This window comes from Erinaceus europaeus, chromosome 4 (assembly GCF_950295315.1).
Source record: "Erinaceus europaeus chromosome 4, mEriEur2.1, whole genome shotgun sequence".
Classification (NCBI taxonomy): domain Eukaryota; kingdom Metazoa; phylum Chordata; class Mammalia; order Eulipotyphla; family Erinaceidae; genus Erinaceus; species Erinaceus europaeus.
Window position 1 is genome coordinate 60,352,412 of NC_080165.1, and position 18,595 is coordinate 60,371,006.

The 18,595-nt window shown below is 49.2% G+C and overlaps 1 protein-coding gene across 4 annotated transcripts; it reads right to left on the reverse strand.

The window, feature by feature from the left end:
- Positions 1–898: 898 nt before the first annotated feature.
- Positions 899–18,388, reverse strand: MTCH1 (mitochondrial carrier 1). Of its 4 annotated transcripts, none has more exons than XM_007517816.3 (12): positions 17,995–18,345; positions 15,383–15,467; positions 11,054–11,160; positions 10,767–10,844; positions 10,372–10,429; positions 9,937–9,988; positions 8,438–8,497; positions 5,795–5,939; positions 3,678–3,725; positions 3,478–3,545; positions 3,135–3,210; positions 899–1,695 (listed from the first exon to the last, which is right to left on the reverse strand). In XM_007517816.3, exons 1-12 carry the CDS (start codon positions 18,313–18,315, stop codon positions 1,624–1,626), a joined length of 1,170 nt encoding a protein of 389 aa, XP_007517878.2. In that variant the 5' UTR covers positions 18,316–18,345; the 3' UTR covers positions 899–1,623. The 4 variants fall into 4 exon arrangements, with proteins under 4 accessions (XP_007517878.2, XP_007517880.2, XP_060045714.1 ...); XM_007517818.3 differs by having other exon boundaries at positions 5,846–5,939; positions 17,995–18,343; XM_060189731.1 differs by lacking the exon at positions 15,383–15,467 and having other exon boundaries at positions 5,846–5,939; positions 17,995–18,388.
- Between the last annotated feature and the right edge of the window lie 207 nt (positions 18,389–18,595).

Genomic DNA, 18,595 nt, shown 5'->3' on the forward strand with positions numbered 1-18,595 from the left:
TCTCTCTGTCCTATGTAACAAAGGCAACATCAGTAACAACAACAATAATAACTACAACAACAATAAAAACAAGGGCAACAAAAGGGAAAATAAATAAAATTTTTAAAAAAAGGAAGCACCATGCAAAGGGGAAGCGTCACAAGTTAAAGCAGTACTGTGGTGTCTCCTCTCTCCCTATGCCTCTTACCCTATAGAGAAAAGAAAAAAAAAAAAAAAAGAAAGAAAGAAAAAGAAAGAAAAAGCACATCTGACAGGAGTGGTAGAATCATGTGGGCACAAAGTCCCACTGATGAGTGCCCCTGCTTGGGTCTGTTTTCTCAAACTGGGTTGTACAAGGTAGTTAGTGAGGCAGATTCTGGACAAAGCAGGACTGCAGTGGCCCAAACCCATGCTTCTTAGTGTCTGATGAACTCTGACGGCCTCCTACAAAGCAACAGCACCAGTGGTCAACCCTCAGGCAACCTGTCACATGAGAGAAATAGAAGGTACTTGATGAGTCTCAGTTATCTGAGGGGTGACAGAGGCCATCACTGCCACTTCAGGACTTACCATGATGAATCCTAAAAGGTCTGTCAGAGGCTTTCCCCACTGACCATGTGATTAGGTTTCCCAGGAGAGGAAGGTATTGGCTTCCAATAAATACATTCTCACTCAAATCACCCCTCCTGCCCCAGTCCAAGCTGTTATCTCCTTTCTCTGTGAAGACCATATCTTCTTATTACTATTGGGAAAAAAAAAACATCCCCAGTGCCTCCTCCTGAGGCTGATCTACTCCAGGCCCTGTGCAACTATTGCCCCAAGCTGGGTCACACTGCAGCCCCTTCTCACACCATCGTGAAGGACTGAGCAAGACTGCAGAAATTTAAGTTCACAAAAAATGAAAGACTCCCCCACAAAATTCCAAATCACCACCAGTATCTTTATTTGAGGAGCCATCTAAACTGGGTAGGACCAGAGACACTGGCCTGAGTGTTCACAACAGCGCAGGTAACCAGATCCTGCACATGATGCATCACCAGGAAACCCACAAGCATTTGATGGGGGTGAAGTGGTGGGGACACATTCTGAGCAGTTGCATGATTTCCCATTCAGAAGAAGGTGCTGCCTTCATGTCAGAAAAGTAGTGTTTTGAAAAAGGAAGGCAGAACCTGGCACTAGCCTCCAAGCACAGGCCTGGACATGATGGCAGCCTTGTGAAGGGAGGCCATGCCCTATTTACAAAGCAGGAGAGCCATACTCCCAGCTGGACTGCAGCTGAGCGCTGGGCTGGCTCACAGGTGAGGGGGTTCAGGGGTTGGGGGTCTGACACAGTGAACCTGTTCACATCCAACCCTGCACAATGCAGGCTCTCAGCAAATCTGAGGAGGGCATTTTGCCCTACCTCTCCAGCCCCAACTACCATTTCCAGGCCCAAAAGGTTAACCAATTCAGTGGACACAGCCCACCACCCCCATTAACCCCTGCATCTGGATAGACATATGGCAAATATGGAAATGGAAGCCCAGCTGGGCTGGGGCACATTTAAGGTGTTGTTGGGTTGGCACTGCCTTGCAGGTTCCCCTTGATGAACAGGTCTCACCCATGGTGGCCAGGCTGAGACAGTGTGGTTATAGGTGGGTCAGGTTACTCCAGGGCAAAGCATGATCCTGATGACACCCGGCGGAAAAGCAGGCTGGAGCCACGGAAGAGCTGGCCCTGAATTGGAAGTGACAGTTGGGTCAGTGAAAAGGGAAGTGCTACGGCCTGGGAGATGTGCAATGGGTAAAATACGGGACTCTCAAGCATGAGGTCCTGAGTTTGAATCCTGGCAGCACATGTGCCAGAGGGATGCCCCAGTTCTCTTTCCTCTCGTTAATGAGTAAATGAACATAAAGTAAAATAAAAAGATGAAGAAAAGCAAAGGGAAGGACACTTTTTGTGCTAATCCCAGTATAACGCACAGATTGATCCAGGAGCTCAGAGGCCCCAGTGTCTGAGGTGAGGCATCCAGGCTTGCGTTAGTGCAACGTGCAGAAATCCAAGGACAGGCTGATTTCATGTCACATGGCTTCTAGTGTCAACGAGACTAATCAGTAAGAAAACTCCAGGGAGGGGAATCACTGTCCCAATTTTAGAACTCATATGGCCTAAGACTCCTCTAGTGACATTAGGATATGATACTCGTGAACGTCACATGACCTGAGTCACTGGGGAGATTCTCATTAATGTCTCCTTTCTTCTTTGCTTCCCACTGCCCTTCCCTTCAACCTTGAAGTACCAATCTGCCCTTGTACCTCCCCAGGTCACCACTCCATTTTATTAGCAAACCAAGGCCAGGAAATGGCAAGAATCTACCCTAGGTCAGACAAGTGGACCCCTGACCTCTAGGCCCCAGAGCTGCAGCCAGGAGAGAAGTGCTTTAGCACAGAACAAAAACCGCCTAAGCAAGGCACCCTCACAGACTCACTGCAGGAAACAGCTCCATCCCTAGGGTCTCCTGAGCAGTGGGAGTGGAAGGAAGGTACGGCCTCCAAATCAACAGCTGCCTGGCAGGAACTGACCTCAGCCCTTGTGTTTTCACTATGTAATCTTAAACCTTATCACCCAAGGATAAGGTGCTCTTGGGCCAGAGCTCCCTCATATTTGCCTAAGAGGCTTTAAGGTTTGAAGACAAGAGGGGACCCTCATCTGATGAATTTAATATGTATATATATGTTATTATTACTTTCTTATTGCCACCAGGGTTATATCTCTGGGGCTCAGTGCTGGCATACAAATCTACTGGTCCCGATGGCCTTTTTTTTTTTTTTTTTTTTAATTTAATAGTACAGACAGAAATAGAGAGGGGAGAAGGAGACAGAAAGGGAGGCAGAGATCTGCAGACCTGCTTCACCATGCCAGCTTCTCTGTGCAGGTGGAGAGCAGGGGCTCGTTGATGAATAATTTTAAAGTAAATTCAAATTTAACTGTTTCAAATCCTCTCTGAACTCAAGTGAAAATTGAATTCATGTGCTTTAAAACACTACGTTCTTTTAATTCTTTCTGCTCACATTAGGCTCTATGATAGCCTCTTAATGTTTTTAGGAACTGAAGAGTTCTTGAAATCACTTCCTCTGATCATTGTGAATGACCTCCTCCCATGGGAGTGGGCTTACCTGGACACTCAGGTACTTCCAGCAGTGGATCCAAGATTTGAATACTGGGGAGTAAGGAGGGAGTCCGGCCTGTAGCCTGCTCAGAAAGGAGGGTGTGTCAGATCCTCTGGACAATGGGAGATGACCAGCCCAGGAAAGTCCCTCAAGGAGGAAGGGATTGTAGCTGTCACCACCCATACCTTGAACCAGAAGAGGTTCATCCCAGAGGAGGCCAGGGGATCTGGTAGATGGAATGTCCACACAGGCCAGGGGGTAGGAGATCGGGTACTGGTTGGGCTCAGCTGAATCACCCCTGGCCCCCAGAAACCCTGTCAGGATGCCTGATGGACAGGCGCACACCTACCCACAGTTGTTCACAGCCATGAGATCACCAACCAGCAGGAAGGGGTAGGTCAGCATGCTCACTGCAATCTGAAACCCAGGAGACTTAAGTGTTAGTGTCCCGCACAGGGCCACAATGCAAGTGACAGCACCCGCTATCCAGCTGTCCCTAGAGCCTCCCAAACCCTGCCCAGGCCTGTAAAGAAGCTCAGCTCCACTTACCCCCATCACAAATTTGGTGTAGCTTCGGATGGCCAGGGCCTGGCTGAACTGGAGAGACAGAAAGCAAGTATGGTTTAACACAGGGACCTCAAGATATAGGTTTCCCCACACTCTCCAGTGCCCAGCTCCTCACATGCACGCTGCATACACCACATCCCCTTTTAGTGCCTGCAGTGGCTTCTGCAGACTTGGGGTCTAAGCCAAAAGAAGATCTGGGAGGCAGATATGGTCTATTGGTCTGAGGACTTCCCAGCTGGGGGTGGTGAGGGGCAACAAGTGAAGGAAGCTCTGTAAATGGAGTCAATTGGCTTCATAACCCCAACTGGACTGGAGCTCTGATGGCTTACCCTGTGCTGCTTTGCTCAATGTCCAGGCAAGGCACAGTCAATGCTCAGTCACACTTCCTGAACATAAAGACAGATGCTACCTGAACAGCCCATACATGGAATCTTGGTCGTGTAGCAAAGGGAAACTCTGGGTTTACTGCTTTCACTCCTTAATTCATTCGGAGAACCCCAACTCTTGAAATCTTCTTTGTTCAGAAAAGTAACTGGGAAGGGTGACCCTCAGTCTCTCTGCTTCCTGTGCTGAGGCCTTCCCCCTAGGATGCTCTGAGCTCTGGGTGCTCAGACCTCTGCCTGAGTGGCAGTCACAGGCTAAGGGGGCCTTTAGATCACACACAGAAAAGCACTTCAAAAGTACTTTTCAATGAAGCTGGTGACTGCTATTGTTGGCTGGAGGAAGTGTAGCAGCCCCTGGTTAAACACCCGTCTACCTAGGTTGGAGGAAATTTGTCACCCGTGAGGCACCTCTGCCCCTGCCCAGAAACCCATGCTGACCCAGCCTTGCTCTGTATGTGACGGCTGCAATTCACCCATCAATGCCAAGGGGGGGGGGGCAGGACCATGGTCACATGCAACTATAACTGTAGGTGGGAGCAGTTTCCAGGGAGCCAGCAGAATGTGCTCTGCGAGGCAGGAGAGACCCACCAGCCAAGTTAAATGCCACCAAGTGTACTCTTGTGGGGAGAGGCCCTCAGCTAGGCAGGGCACCCCCCCACCACATGACCACATGCCCAGATGCACCCAACCCCAAAATTGCCACCCAGGGCCCAGACACAGACACACATGGACAATGGCATGCCCCAAGGTGATTGTGACAGACAAGCTCACAGTCCCTCCTCTATTCTTTCTGGGGACTGCTAATCATTACCTTTAGGCTATCTGGCTGCCAAGAATTCCTACCCAACACTGCTCCCCAATTTTTTCAATTCCCCCTTCCAGAGCATTGCTTATCTCTGGCTTATGGTAGTGCTGGGGGCTGAACCTGGGACATTAATAAGAGTCTCAGGCATGAATGTCTTTGTATAAATATTATGCTATCTCCCCAGTCCTCCTTAATTCTTAGATCTACACTGTGGTTGAGACAGAACCAGTCAGTCTCTAAGGTCTGCAAACACCTTTCTTCAAGATCTTTCATTTAGAAGGATCCAAGTTTGATGAGATCTACTAAGAGGTTTTTGCCTACCAGGCCACAGCTAACAAAATGGTGGGGTATACCTCAGATAGATAGTATCCAAGGCCTGGCAGAGGGAAAAGACCCCAGCTGGATGGCTCTGGAGAGCCTCTTAGTCTCTGGGTCTCAGTCCTCTCTCTGTGTATAATAGGGCACTACCTACATCAGTCCTACTCCCTTTACAGCTGGAGTGCTTGTCAAGATCAATGTCATAATGTTTAAAGGAATCTTGAATAGCACGACACATTAGGCAAAAGTCAAAAGGTTATTATTTGCTGGTCCATCCTGACTTCCTAATCTCTAAAAGTAGGTTACTATCTGAATCAGCACTGAATAAGCTGGGGTCTTTTGTTTCGACTTTTGCTCAGGAAGGAGCACTCCATAAACTCCCCAGGTCTGGCTACCATTTTGGAACCTGTCTCTGAGGTCATTCTCTCTGGAATCCAGCTAGACCTGGGACAAGCAGTCCTCTTCTCAGATGATCCCCTAGACTCTCTCTAAGCTGTTAGGGCCTAATGCTCAGAATCCTAGTATCCTGGAGTCTTCCCCAGACCCTGGGCACCAGCACATGGAAACATGGACAAATCCTTGTTCCAACCAACCTGGGAACCTGGATTCTGGTCGTTTCCCAGCCCCCCTGGGGTGTCACTCACGCTGTCATCCACCAGGTAGGCATTGATGAAGTGGGCCAGCAGGTTACAGCCCCATAAGAAAACCACATCTCCCAGGAGGTGAGGAATTAAGCCGCTAAAAAGCAAGGTGAGAAAAGGTGAGTGGGGGAGACAGGGATCATTTCCTGAGGGCTCCACATCCAGGAGGAAGGCTGGGTTATTTCAAGTTCAAAGCTACAGTACATCCAATGATACGGCCCCAGGAAGAGAACCTACACAGACCACACAGATCAGCCCTATCCACACCAGGGGACAAGAGTGTGTGTTTCATGCCACATCTGACACAAGTCAACTTAGGGCCTCAGGAGCAGGTTTTGTTTTATTTTTAAAATACTTTTATTTATTTATTATTGAAGAGATAAATTGAGAGAGGGGAGATAGAGGGGAAGAGACAGAGAGACACCTGCAGCCCTGCTTCACCACTCATGAAGCTTTCCCCCAGCAGGTGGGGACCAGGGACTTGAACCTAGTACCTTGCACACTGTAATGTGTGCACTTAACCAGGTGTGCCACCGCATGGACCCTTAGGAGTAGTTTTTTCTTCTTTTTTAAGATTTATTTATTAATAAACACACACACACGCGCGCGCACACACACACACACACACACACACACACACACACACACACACACACACACAGAGAACACAACAGTCTGGTACATATGCTGCCAGGGCTCAAACTCAGGACCTCATGCTTAAGAGCCCAATGCTTTTATTCACTGTGCCACCTCCCGGACTACACTCAGGAACAGTTTTTAAATCACAGAAGCAGGTCATTAAGACAGGACTATTGAGGTGGGTGAGTAAGTTGTACATAGGTGTGAAATCACATTCCTGAAATCTGAGAATTGGCTGTAAACCAATGATAATACGAGAACAATAACAAAATGTTGTTAAGTCTGGGATTTTCCAATGCATTATTATGAAAGACTTTCTTCCCCAGCACCACCATATAAGCCAGAGCCTAATGCTCCGTTATTTCTCTGTACCCTTCTCTCATTAAAATATATGGTATTTATATGTTGGTAACTTCTTCATTACCTGACCTCATTACCTGATCAACTCTTTGCTCAAAAAAAAAAAAAAATAGGAAAGCTATCACGGAGGGGATGAGATGCTGAGTTCTGGTGACAGGAATTGTGTGGAGTTGTACCCCTCTTATTTTACAGTTTTTGTCAGTGTTTCCTTTTTATAAATAAAAATTGAAAGTAAATAAATAAATAAAAAGGAAAAAAACAAAAAACACTGCTTAATTCATCTTTATCTTCACTCCTGAAATATCCCACTGAAGACGTTCCATGCAAATTTTCGCTTGGATGTTTGATTGTAAAGTGATGGCATTTTGGATAAATAGCTTAACAGCTTTACAAACTGATATAAGAAGTTCCCCTAAGATACAGTATTGAGGGCAAAAAGTCAGAGTAAAATGAATGGGTCCTGTGTACTACCTGAGCTTTTTTTTTTTTGGGGGGGGGGTGTTTATTTGCTTGTTTAAATATGGAGGGAGTGGCCTATATACATATGCCTTTATGTCACTGTTTCTTGGACACATGAGGAGTCATAAAACAAAAATACCTGGCCAGAGACCAGGTAGGTGGCTCAGAGAGTAGAGTACCTGCTTTCCGCATATGAGGTTCGAGTAGAGCACTAAGAGAAACAGGTAGAACTCCATGGATGGTGGATCAGTGCTTTGGCATGAAAGTCTTTTGCATAACCCTTATGCTATCATGAGAAGGTAGAAATATGGACTATTGTATGAAGTATCCTAACTATGAAGAACTAATTGGTCAGCAATGCTGTAGCCAACAGAATCTGTCAGGACGAGTCAGTCTGTGAGCCTCCAGTGCTCAACCTTCAGCCCAAGTGAGGTGTTGTATGCTTTACATTGGGTTGTTCTAGCTCTCCCCCTGCCAAGAAAATTGGTTCAGTCCTGCTAGTTTTCGCAGGCCCGCTTGTCCCCGCCCCAAGGAACCCCAACAGGGTTCCAGAGTTCGAGAGTGCTTGGCACCGCTGCGGGGGAAAGAGACAGCAGAGTTCTGTTTGGTGATTAGTTTGGGTTAGTTTATGAATCGTTGTTCCTGAATAAAGAAATACAGCTTCCCTGCCCAGCCGTATGTCTCTGGTCGTCTCTTGTTACCCGCCTGTGAAGCTAGCCCGGCCAGCTGAAGCCTCCGAATTTTAACAACAGTGAGGCTTTTAGTTATTTTCAGCAATGAAACCAGGAAAAATCTTGGCACCTAAGGACCAGTTCAATGTCCAGCCTCCACCCTGGGCAAAATGACCAGGTCTGGGGCACAGGGGCAGCATCTAGTCCATCTCCCCAGCATGCTGGACCAATGGTCTTATCTCTGTGTAAACAGGGATCTGGAATGACTGGGCTGTTTGTGTTGTGATGACCAACTGACAGCTTGCACATACTGCTGAGCTCTATGGAGCTAAGGGGAAGCCAGCTGAAGTGGGCAGAGCCCTATGGGTAGTCTGAGACCAGCAGCTTCGGCATGAGAAGTGGAAAATGCACCTGCTAGTAGACTTCAGGCCCTGTGGCCAGCAATGAGGGGGATAAACTCACGTACACAAAGAATCCCAGCAGCCCCTCCTCTTTGAAAATCTTCCCGATGGAGCTCAGCACACCACTGTGAAAAAGAGAAAACAGAGATACAAGGTCACCCACCTTCAAGAAGCCTACCCTTAGCATGGAGTAGAATCTACTACCCCTGCTCAGAATCCTCTAGTCCTGGCAGGAGGAGAAAGGCGCTCCTCTGTTACCAGCAGAACCTCACTGGAGAAGATTAGAACTCCTGTTTGGGGGCAAAGGGAATGTTTATACAATCCATGGAAACTGAAAAGACCCAACAACCCACAAGGATAGGAGCCTCTATAGGTATTTTTTTGTAGGAGATAGAATTCAAGAATGAAGTAGTCTGGCTGCTGCAGAGGCAACTTACTCCTGCCTGGTCTTGAGGCTTCACACCCCATTCAGTACGGCAGCTTTGATGTCCACACAGTGAGAGCAGGAGGGGTGGGGAGTAGGCAGAATCGCCTTCCAAGAGAACACAGGGCCCTGCAGTCAGATGGCCCAAATGCAACCTAGGACAAGGCATCTGCCCCCCCCCCCCCAGCAGGGAGTTTGAGGACAAGCACCTTGGCCACTACTGCCTGTTAGAGACCAAAGGAGAAGCTGTGATGCCTTAGATATGAAACACAAAGAAGGCTCCAGAACTAGCTCTGGGATCTGTAGCAAGCAACGCCAGAGGCTGCTGCATATGGGGGTTCTGCAAAGTCTTGGAGTGGGAGAAAGACAGTGAGAGGTAGTGCTCTGACTAGCATTGGTCCTGGGGACTTCAACCCCCTTTCTCAGCATAGTGGTTCATTCTGGTGGGGTTCTGAGCCAGATCATCACCCAACAGGTCCTGCCTACCAAGCTCACATTTCAGGTTGGGGAAGTGGGACAATTTTCCACCAGTGAACTCAAAAAATCAGGCACCACAGCAGCTAAGCTTCCTGAGTATGCTGCAGAAAACAAGTGCACTCAGGAAAAGAGATTCTTGTAAAAGAAGGGTAGCAGATGCATGTCATCCTCCTGTCAACCCACCTAGGCCCTGCTCAGTATCAGAAGCAAATACAACATAAATATTAGGTAAATAACTGAGGAGACAGATCCAAATCTCTAGTGTGTACATGCTCTAACAGAGGATGAAATGAGGTACAAGCCAGGTCCTGTGGTAGTGGGGATAACCATTAGGGGTAAGTAAACTAGGGTCTATCAGGAGTCCCTAGCTCAATCCTAAATTGCAGAATCACCTCTGATGCTGGGACTATTAATTCCAGCTCAGTGTTACTTACTCCTTTTTGCAAGGTACCTGGGCTTATGCAGGGTAGTGCCAGACAAAAAAATGGGATAGAGAAAATGGCCCTGGACTCAGAGTATGGAAGCCACCCTCCCATTCCTCTAAAACTAGCACATTACAACTAGGAAGGTAAGGCACAGCAAATGACCCCAACACAGTCTGTCCTGCCAAACTCGGAATGGTGGACTGGGCCACCCCTATCAGTCCTCACAAGAATTACCCACCTGTACTTGGCCTCCCGTCCCACAAACTGGACCATGCAGCGCATTGAGATGACTGAGGAGAAAGAAAACACACACACACACACAGGTGACATGTGGGCTGAAGTCTATAGCAGCCCAGTCCTGGGGAGCCCAGTGCAGAGAGACCACTGCACAACCTGGCATGTGTCAGACAGAACCCAAGAGGAAAAGGTTCCCTGTGAGGCTGGCCACATTCCATGACTGCAACCTCCCAGTGAGGGACCAAAGCAGGGTCTTCATGTATTTAAGTCTTATACTCTATAGGCTGAGCCACTGCTGAAGGGTCCCAGAGTCCTTTGAACAGAACTCGCAGCCAATCTCTGCTCAGTGGGATTCCCACCCCACCAGTACTTCCCAGTAACCCCTCCACTGCCCATGAGGGTTTGCCACCCAGCTAGATGCGGGTGGTACACTCACCATGCAAGGGGTGGGCCAACATGCGGGACACACACTGCATCATCATCTCATAGGAGGTCTGGAAGAGAACAGACGGCAGGGACTCAGTGTGGTTCCTCCCTGGAGCTGGTCCTTCTAGGGAGATTCATGAGCTTTTATGGGAGAAACTGGGATCATGTAGCCCCCCACATGGGATGGCTCTACTTGCTGCCCACCATTTAATCCCCTCTCCTGAGGACTGCTGGGTCCTTGGGTCAGGCCCCACAATCTAAGGCTTTTCTGGGCTCTCCGTTATAGCTACACTAGGGCTTCTTCCTCATGCCACCTATCTGTGCCCCAGTGAAAGCCCAAGCCAGTGTCTGCAAAGGCCTAATCAGAACCACCCCTCTTTTACCTTTCCAACTGCAGGCACTCACCTCCTTCACCACTTTCTTCAGAGAAGTCTTCATGTCATCCTTATTGGAAACTTGCTCAATCTCATCTGGGGGAAAGACCTGAGATACACAAAGCAAAGCACAGCTAAGCCTCTTAAACGGAACTGGTGGGAACTAGCCCAGGTGACTTTTTTCTGCAGAGTCCATCAGCCTGGCCCACCCCAGGCAACCCCCAAGGCTAAACAGATTGGGGGAGGGGCAGTATGGTCAGAGTTGTGAGAAAGCAAGAAAACTGTGGGACAGAACCAGTACACATGACCCAGGCTCACCTTCTTCATGCTGCCTCGGGTCACGGTGGAGAGGGCATTGGACATCAGTCGGGGGCTCAGGCCTCTAAAGAGTCCTATCTTCCCATCCACCTGAACGATGTACTTGGCTATGAAAGAGCAGAGATGGCAGTGTCACACCTGGCCCACATGTACCATCTGTCTGTCACCTACGTGCCCAGAGTAGATGCAGCCTGTCCTTCGGTCACGAAAGGGAGCGCCAGCAAGGGCCCTGAGAATACTTAGGCCCTGTTCTAATTATCTTCTCTTGTACCTGTCTTTTTTTTTTTTTTTTTTTAAATATAAAGCTCCAAAGTAGATTTTTGACTGATAAATCCAAATATTTTCTTTTAAATCTTGTATTTATTTTATTTCATAGAGCAGAGAGAAGTTAAGAGAGACAAGGAATACAGAAGGGGGAGAGAGAGAGAGATACCTATAGCTCTGCCTCACTGCTTGTGAAGCTTTTGCCCTGTAGGTGGGGACCAGGAACTTGAACTCTGATCCTTGTACATGGTAACATGTGCACTTAACCAGGTGTACCACTACCTGGCCTTAGATACAAATATTTTCTTTTTTCAACTTTGTGGGGAAAAATCTATCCTGAAAACTCCCAGCTCAACTTACTTAAATGTTGGAACCTAAACCTCAACTTTGTTGCTTTTAAAACAATTCTCTTATGTTCTACTTGGGAAGGGAAAAGGAAATAAGAGTAACAAGAGGAAACAGGGAAGCCAACAGCCAAGGGAGGGAAAGAGAAAAAGTCTCCCAAGAGAAAGATTGGAGATAGTCCTCTGAGGACGCCATGGTGAGGGTAGTTCCTTCATTGCTGTGCTTGGCCCAGAACACCCCTGGCACCTGGGGCATTTATGAAGACTTGGGGTGCTGGGGAGGCGAGTAGCTAAAACAGAGGCACTAATGAAATTCACAGTGTAAGTATAATTAAACAGGGAAGGGCCAGGGTGTCTACCCTGATACCTTTCTTAACCTCTCATTGTTTCATTTAACATCAATTCTTTATGTTTTAAGAAACAATATTTCTGTATAACCTGTTTCCTTGGTGGGGAGCAGAACATTCTGACAAACTTCCATTTTTCAGATCCCTACTTGAGTTCTGGTACTGCACACAGGCAGGAACAAGCAAGTGTCTGTCTCTCCTCTACAATATGTCTGCCAGCCCTGCAGTTCAGTGTCACTGTCAGCAGGGCAGGCTTGCCCTGGGCCCCAGAGCACCTGTCACTAGCTCATTTGGTTTCTTGGGGTGGGGCTGCAAAGAGAAGAGGGATGAGGCTGCTTGCTGTGCCCTGGCAAAGGGCCCTCCTTTGTAGAGTGCACAGGCAGAAGGTTTACTTAGGGGGCAGGGAGCAACAGTCAGTGACAGGGAAAGCCTGTCAGGATAGGCCTAAGAGGATCCTGAGTGAGCTCTCAGCTTCTTTCAATCCAATCTGTCCATCAATAAAAAGAAAGTAAGGGAGTCCAGGGGAGAGCTTGCCCAGTAGAGAGCATACCTTGTTGTCCATGAGGACCTGGCACAGGGGGAGCTTGGTAGATAGGTTCTTGGTGTCTGTCCTCTCTGTATGTGTCTATTCCTCTTTGTATGTGTCTATTCCTCTTTATTAAAAATGACGTGTGAACCTTCGCCTCCTACAGGTGGGGGCTGGGCAGTGGCATACACAGTAGAGTGTACACGTTACCATGCACAAAGGCTCCCAGCCACCACCTGTAGGAGGAGAAGGTTCACACGAGTAGTTAAGCAGTGCTACCGGTGTCTCTCTTTCTCCCTCCCACTCTCAATTTCTGTCTCTATAAAAAATAAAATAAAATAAATAAGGAAAGTTGGACCAAGGATCCACAGGAGCCAAATCATGTATGAGGCCCAGAGTTTATACGCCAGCACTACATTAAAAATTAGGAGTAAGGGGGGATCGAGCTGTAGCGCAGCGGGTTAATTGCACATGGCACAAAGTGCAAGGACTGGCATAAAGATCCCGGTTTGAGCCCCTGGCTCCCCACCTGCAGGGGAGTCGCTTCACAGGCGACTCTTTCTCTCCCCCTCTGTCTTCCCCTCCTCTCTCCATTTCTCTCTGTCCTATCCAACAACTAATGACATCAACAACAACAATAATAACCACAACAAGGCTACAACAACAAGGGCAACAAAAGGGGGAAAATGGCCTCCAGGAGCAGTGGATTCATAGTGCAGGCACTAAGCCCCAGCAATAACCCTGGAGGCAAAAAAAAAAAAAACAGGAGTAAGGATCCCTATTCTTCTTGCTCCAACCCCACCCTCATCTCAGGGAAAAATTGGGAACAAGTGAGAGCACAAAAAGGTCTGCAGAGACACAGAGGCTCTGTGGGTCCAGAGGGCCCAGAGCTGACCTGGGGCACCACTGACTCCCGCTTTCTCTGTAGCCCCTGGAAAACTCTCGAGGAAGTTCTTCTCCTTATAACAACAAATGTCATGACAGCTGTGGTGCTTTCCATCATAACATAGGCAGCAGTAGATGCTGTCTAGACAGTATCCAGACAGTTGAGCCCCTCCTCAACTTGAGAGCAAATATGGAGTCTGGGAATGACCAACAGATGTCTGCGTCTGCTAACAATTCCTAAATAAATGGGAGCGAAAGGGGGAACACCTGGTTGAGTGCACATATTACCATGAGCAAGGACCTGGTCAACCCTTTGTCCCCACTTGGGTGGGGGAGACTTCATAAGCAGAGAAGCAGTGCTGTGGGTCTTTCTCTCTCTCCACCTTCCCTCTTGATTTGTCTCTATCCAATTAAGAAATAAATTAAAAATAATAATAAATGGGAGGGGGCATCTCATTTTTGCAAGAAGCAGTAAGATGAGGGTTAAGATTTTTCTATTCTGGGAGTTGGGCAGTAGCGCAGTGGGTTAAGCACACGTGGCACAAAGCGCAAGGACCGCCGTAAAGAACCCAGTTCAAGCCCCTGGCTCCCCACCTGCAGGGGAGTCGCTTCACAGGTGGTGAAGCAGGTCTGCAGGTGCCTCTGTCTTCCCCTCCTCTCTCCATTTCTCTGTCCTATCCAACAATGACAACATCAACAACAATAACTACAACAATAAAACAAGGGCAACAAAAGGGAATGAATAAATAAATATTAAAAAAAAAAAGATTTTTCTATTCCGAGTCTTCCAGAAATGACAATGTGGTATGGACACATAGACTGGGTTCTAAGCTCAAGAAGTCCTTAAGATGGCTGAAGATGTACAGAAACCACAGTGGAGGGACTAGCAGCTGCTGCCCTAGTGACCTACAAATCCAGCACTGACTTTGCATACTGACCTCACTACCCCACACTGAGATAGATGCCTCACTGAGATGTGAGTCTCGCTCCCCTACAACTTTTATATGCAAACATAGACAAGCACATTTCCCCAACAACAACAAAAAAAGTTCTGCTCTGTCTACACTGTATTCAGCACCACAGTGACAGGACTAGACAAGAAACATTATATCAGATTCTGCCAACAGTGTGTGAAATGGAAAAAAAAAAAAAAATTGGTAGGAGGCAAAGGCCCAAGTTACTAGGCAGAAAGATTTGTAGAAGTCACTCTGAACTGATTGGCGTGGCAAGAGCAGAGATGGAGGAAACACAAGGGTTTTTTAAAGAGGGTCCCTGCTACCTGATGACTGTGGGGACAGTAAGGTGGCTCTGCTGGCTCCTTTTGTGGCTCTCCTTGGTGGACAGCCCTCCTGAGAGATTTGAAAGTGAGGGGGGACTTGTAGGAATGGCCAAGGCACGGTCAGGAGTTTGGGGCCAGAGCAGTTGAGTAGCCTATCCAAGTTGATTGTGAAGCCAAGATGCACCCCATGCCTTGTCTGCCCAGTGGGTCGAGATGCCAGGGCAAGCAGGCACCACTACTGGGGGGCGAGAGGAAGTAGGGGGAACAGGGGGAAGGAAAAAGCCCAGTAGCACCTGGCAGGCCTCTGCTAGAGCTGTAAGAAAGAGGACTGGACTGCTTAGAAGGTAAAACAAAAGCCATCCCATTTCTATCTGGGTATAGCAGGGACAACTGTAAGCAAACTAGGCTCTTTTTCCTATGGTCATCTGTCTGTTTGTCCCTCCTACCCTTTGGGCTGAAGACTGGTGGCTATGGGCAGGGGTGCTGAGCCAAAGCTGTATTATCTACGTGCTCATGCTGCTTCTACTACCTTTGGCCACATCTTTGACTCCTCTGTTCTGCACCCCTGCCACTCTCCCTCTTCCCCATGCCAAATCTGACTCTGGGTGTTGAGCTCTGGGCCGGCTTCCCACTGGAATTTCCTTTCTGTTGACCTGGTATTTCCTGCCTGGGAAGTACACTCACCGTAGGTGAAGAAACTCGGCAAGTAGAGGACTTTCCTCCCCAGAACATTGGTCCCAATGGTGGGGGGCATCGGCTCATGACCCACCTTTGGAATCGACAAATACAAAAGGAAGGTCAGGTTCTATTGCTGATGCATTCTCACTCTCATCTTTCCTGGGTCTCCAGCTCTTCTCCCGTATCCTCTAAAGCTGCTTCTGCTCATGTTTCCCCTCATGGATCACACTGAAACATTGTGTAACCAATCAATGGGCATATCTAATCCCAGATTCTTTGCTCTAGCAGTCCTCCCACCATCTTCAACTTTCATATATTTTCTGTGTAGATAGCTCTGTTTTTTATGTACCCCCACACCCATTCTCTGAATCAATCTGTTAATTTTCACTTCTAGGTTAAATTTTTCAGTCTGTCTCTACCCCCAAAGGTGATAACACCAGAGCAAATTTCAGTCCCAATCTCAGACAGCTCATTTCCAGGAAACCCAGTCATCTCACTCAAACTCCTTACTTGTACCCAGGTATCTCCAAAGCTCTGGCTGTGTCACTTCTAGTCCACTTCACCCTCAAGTTTTCATATTTGTGCCGTTATTCTTATCCAATCTCACCCGCAAAATTTGCTAACCAGGTCTTGACCACAGCATCAAATGCCAGCAAAGCCAGCCTCCAACTCCTGCGATTCACTGCCCACGAGCCCTGATCTGAAGCCTTGCCATTCTCTTTCACCCGAATGAGACAACTGCCAGCCCTGCCACTCTAATCCTGCCATACTTCCAAGAGCAGGCCTCTTTTTATTTTTTTAGAATAGTGCTCCAATGCCCAGGCTATCCCCATCAAAACTTTACCCTAAAATATGATGCTCAGCATTAGCTGGATTCAAATAGGACAGCTCACTTCTGCTATCCCATTTTCTCATTCACTTTCTACTTTGAGTCTCCCTCATCCTCCATGCTCTCATTCCCTAGTTGCCTTTCAAACCACCCTTTTCTTACATAAACCTGTAAACTCTATCTTCCAGGGCTCACATAATGAAAACAAACTTCCAACTGCATTCACTCCTTGTATACAGCATCTTCCTATCTGCCACAGAAGTTAAAGCCAATTGGCAGAAATCACCCAATCTTATTGTCATCAAAAGTAAGCCACCCTTACTTCTCACCTAGGAACTGGCAGTTGCAAAATCCTGTTTTCTTCCTCTCAAATCCGTAATCTTTACTACTATAACACAACCCCAACTCTATAATAAAACAGCCTATACTCTCAACTACGACCAAATGCCAATCTCCACCTTCCCATCAACCATTCCTAAACCTCAGTCACTCTTAGATTACAACCACATGCCCTCTACCGAAAAATTCTTATTCCCTGTCCAAAAAAAAAAACAACTACCACCCTGTTTCTCAGACCCTAGATTTTATTTCCTTCCATTCTTCTCACTCTAGTTTTAGTTTTATTACCCACTCTCTCAGTCTGAGCATAAAGACAGTAAATCTGACAGATTCGCGCCCCCCCCCCCCCCAACTCAAATAAAGCCTCAAATTTAGCCTGGGCTTCTTATCCGGAAAATTCTAAAAGCTTAATCTTCAGACAACACCCAGTCCAAGGCTGAACCACACCCCCCTCCAGTCGGAGCCCGACTCAGCCTCGCCCACCTCACACCCAGAGGCTCCCCCCCCCCCCAGCTGGAATTCTCCCTCCCGAGCAGAAACCCTAACACGCCGGGTGTCCCTGCATCCTTCCGTTGCACAGACATCACTTCTACCTCAGTCTCCCTCCCAGCCAGTCCCAGCCAGTTCTGCCACCAGCTGCTTTTTCTGCCCAATCCCCAAGTTCTCATACGCCTTTAGCCCGTCCCCCTTGGTAACACAAAGACCACGACGACCATTTCCCGACCCCCAACCCTGCCTTCCATTTTCTCCTACAGATGCGTCATCCGCTTCGCTCTAGGAGCCGCTTCCACGCCCCCTCCCCTCCCCCACTGCAGCCCCATCCGCACCCCTCCCTCCACTCGCGTCACCCCGTCCCCTCCTCCCACCAAGTGTGTCGTCGCCATCAAGTCCAGAGCCCCCAGCTCAACTCTCCTGCCCGTCACCATGAAACCCAGGGCCGGCCCCTCACCCCTCCTCCCCGGAATCGACGGCCCCTGGTCCACAAGCTTGGTCCTTTGTCTTGTGTCTCCCCAAACCTCTTTAAATCCATCTCCAAGTAAGCGACAACTCCTCCGCACCTTGCAAACACCTGGCCTTAGCCCCCGACTCCCCCACCCCCCAGACGCAAGAACTTCCCGCCCCTCCCCCAGGCAGTGGCTTCTTCCTTCACCCCCAAAGCTGCCCCTTCCCTCCAGTTCCAAGTCAACTGCCTCAGTTTCTTCATCTCCCCAACCTGTCTGCAGCCCACCGCCCCTCCCTCTTGCACCCAATCCTGTTACCTGCTCCCATATCGGTCACTCTGACTTCTTAGCTCCCCACTCCTGCACCCCCAAGCCCGTGCCCCCCCACTTCCCCCACCCCCTCTCCCACGCTTTGGTCTCGCTTCTCAACTCCAAACCGCGACTCTCGCCCGCCCCCAGATTTCGGCCTGTCACCTGCATGCAGCCTCCCGCCTTCCCCGGGCGCCCACCTGGATGAGCAGCTTGACGTAGAGCAGCGGGTGGCTGAGCGCCGTCACGCCCGCGCCCAGCGCCACGAAAAGGGCCTCGGTGGTCGGGGCGTTGTCCCCTGAGCCCAGGCCCCCTGGCGCTCCGTCCATCCTGCGTGCAGAGGGCTGCGCTGCAGGCCGAGGGTGGCGAGGGTGTGCGCGGTGCGCGGGCGGCGGATCGCGAGCCCGGGCCTCGACCCCCGCCGCCGCTCCGCCGCGAGCTCCCGCTCCAGCTCCCGCTCCCGCCATCCCCGCGGCACCGCCGGGAGCCCAGGGAGCCACTTCCGGGTCCGAAGCCCCCATGGCGCAGAGCGGCGAGGTCACTCCCCGTCACGTGGCGGCTATAGCCACGCCTCCTCATGTCGTCACAGGGCGTGGTCAGGTCATACCACTTGCCATTACGGGGGAGTCCCGACGCCGGCCGGGGCGGGTGGGTAAGCGCAGCTGAGCTCCTGAACTTGAGGTGGGACCTGGCTCTGCTCTAGGGGACTGAGCCGAACCACCATAGGTGCCAGGGACCGAAATTCGGGGCTATCCGCTGCGGTGGAGCCCGACTCTGGCCGACCGCCTCCTCCCGCCGAGT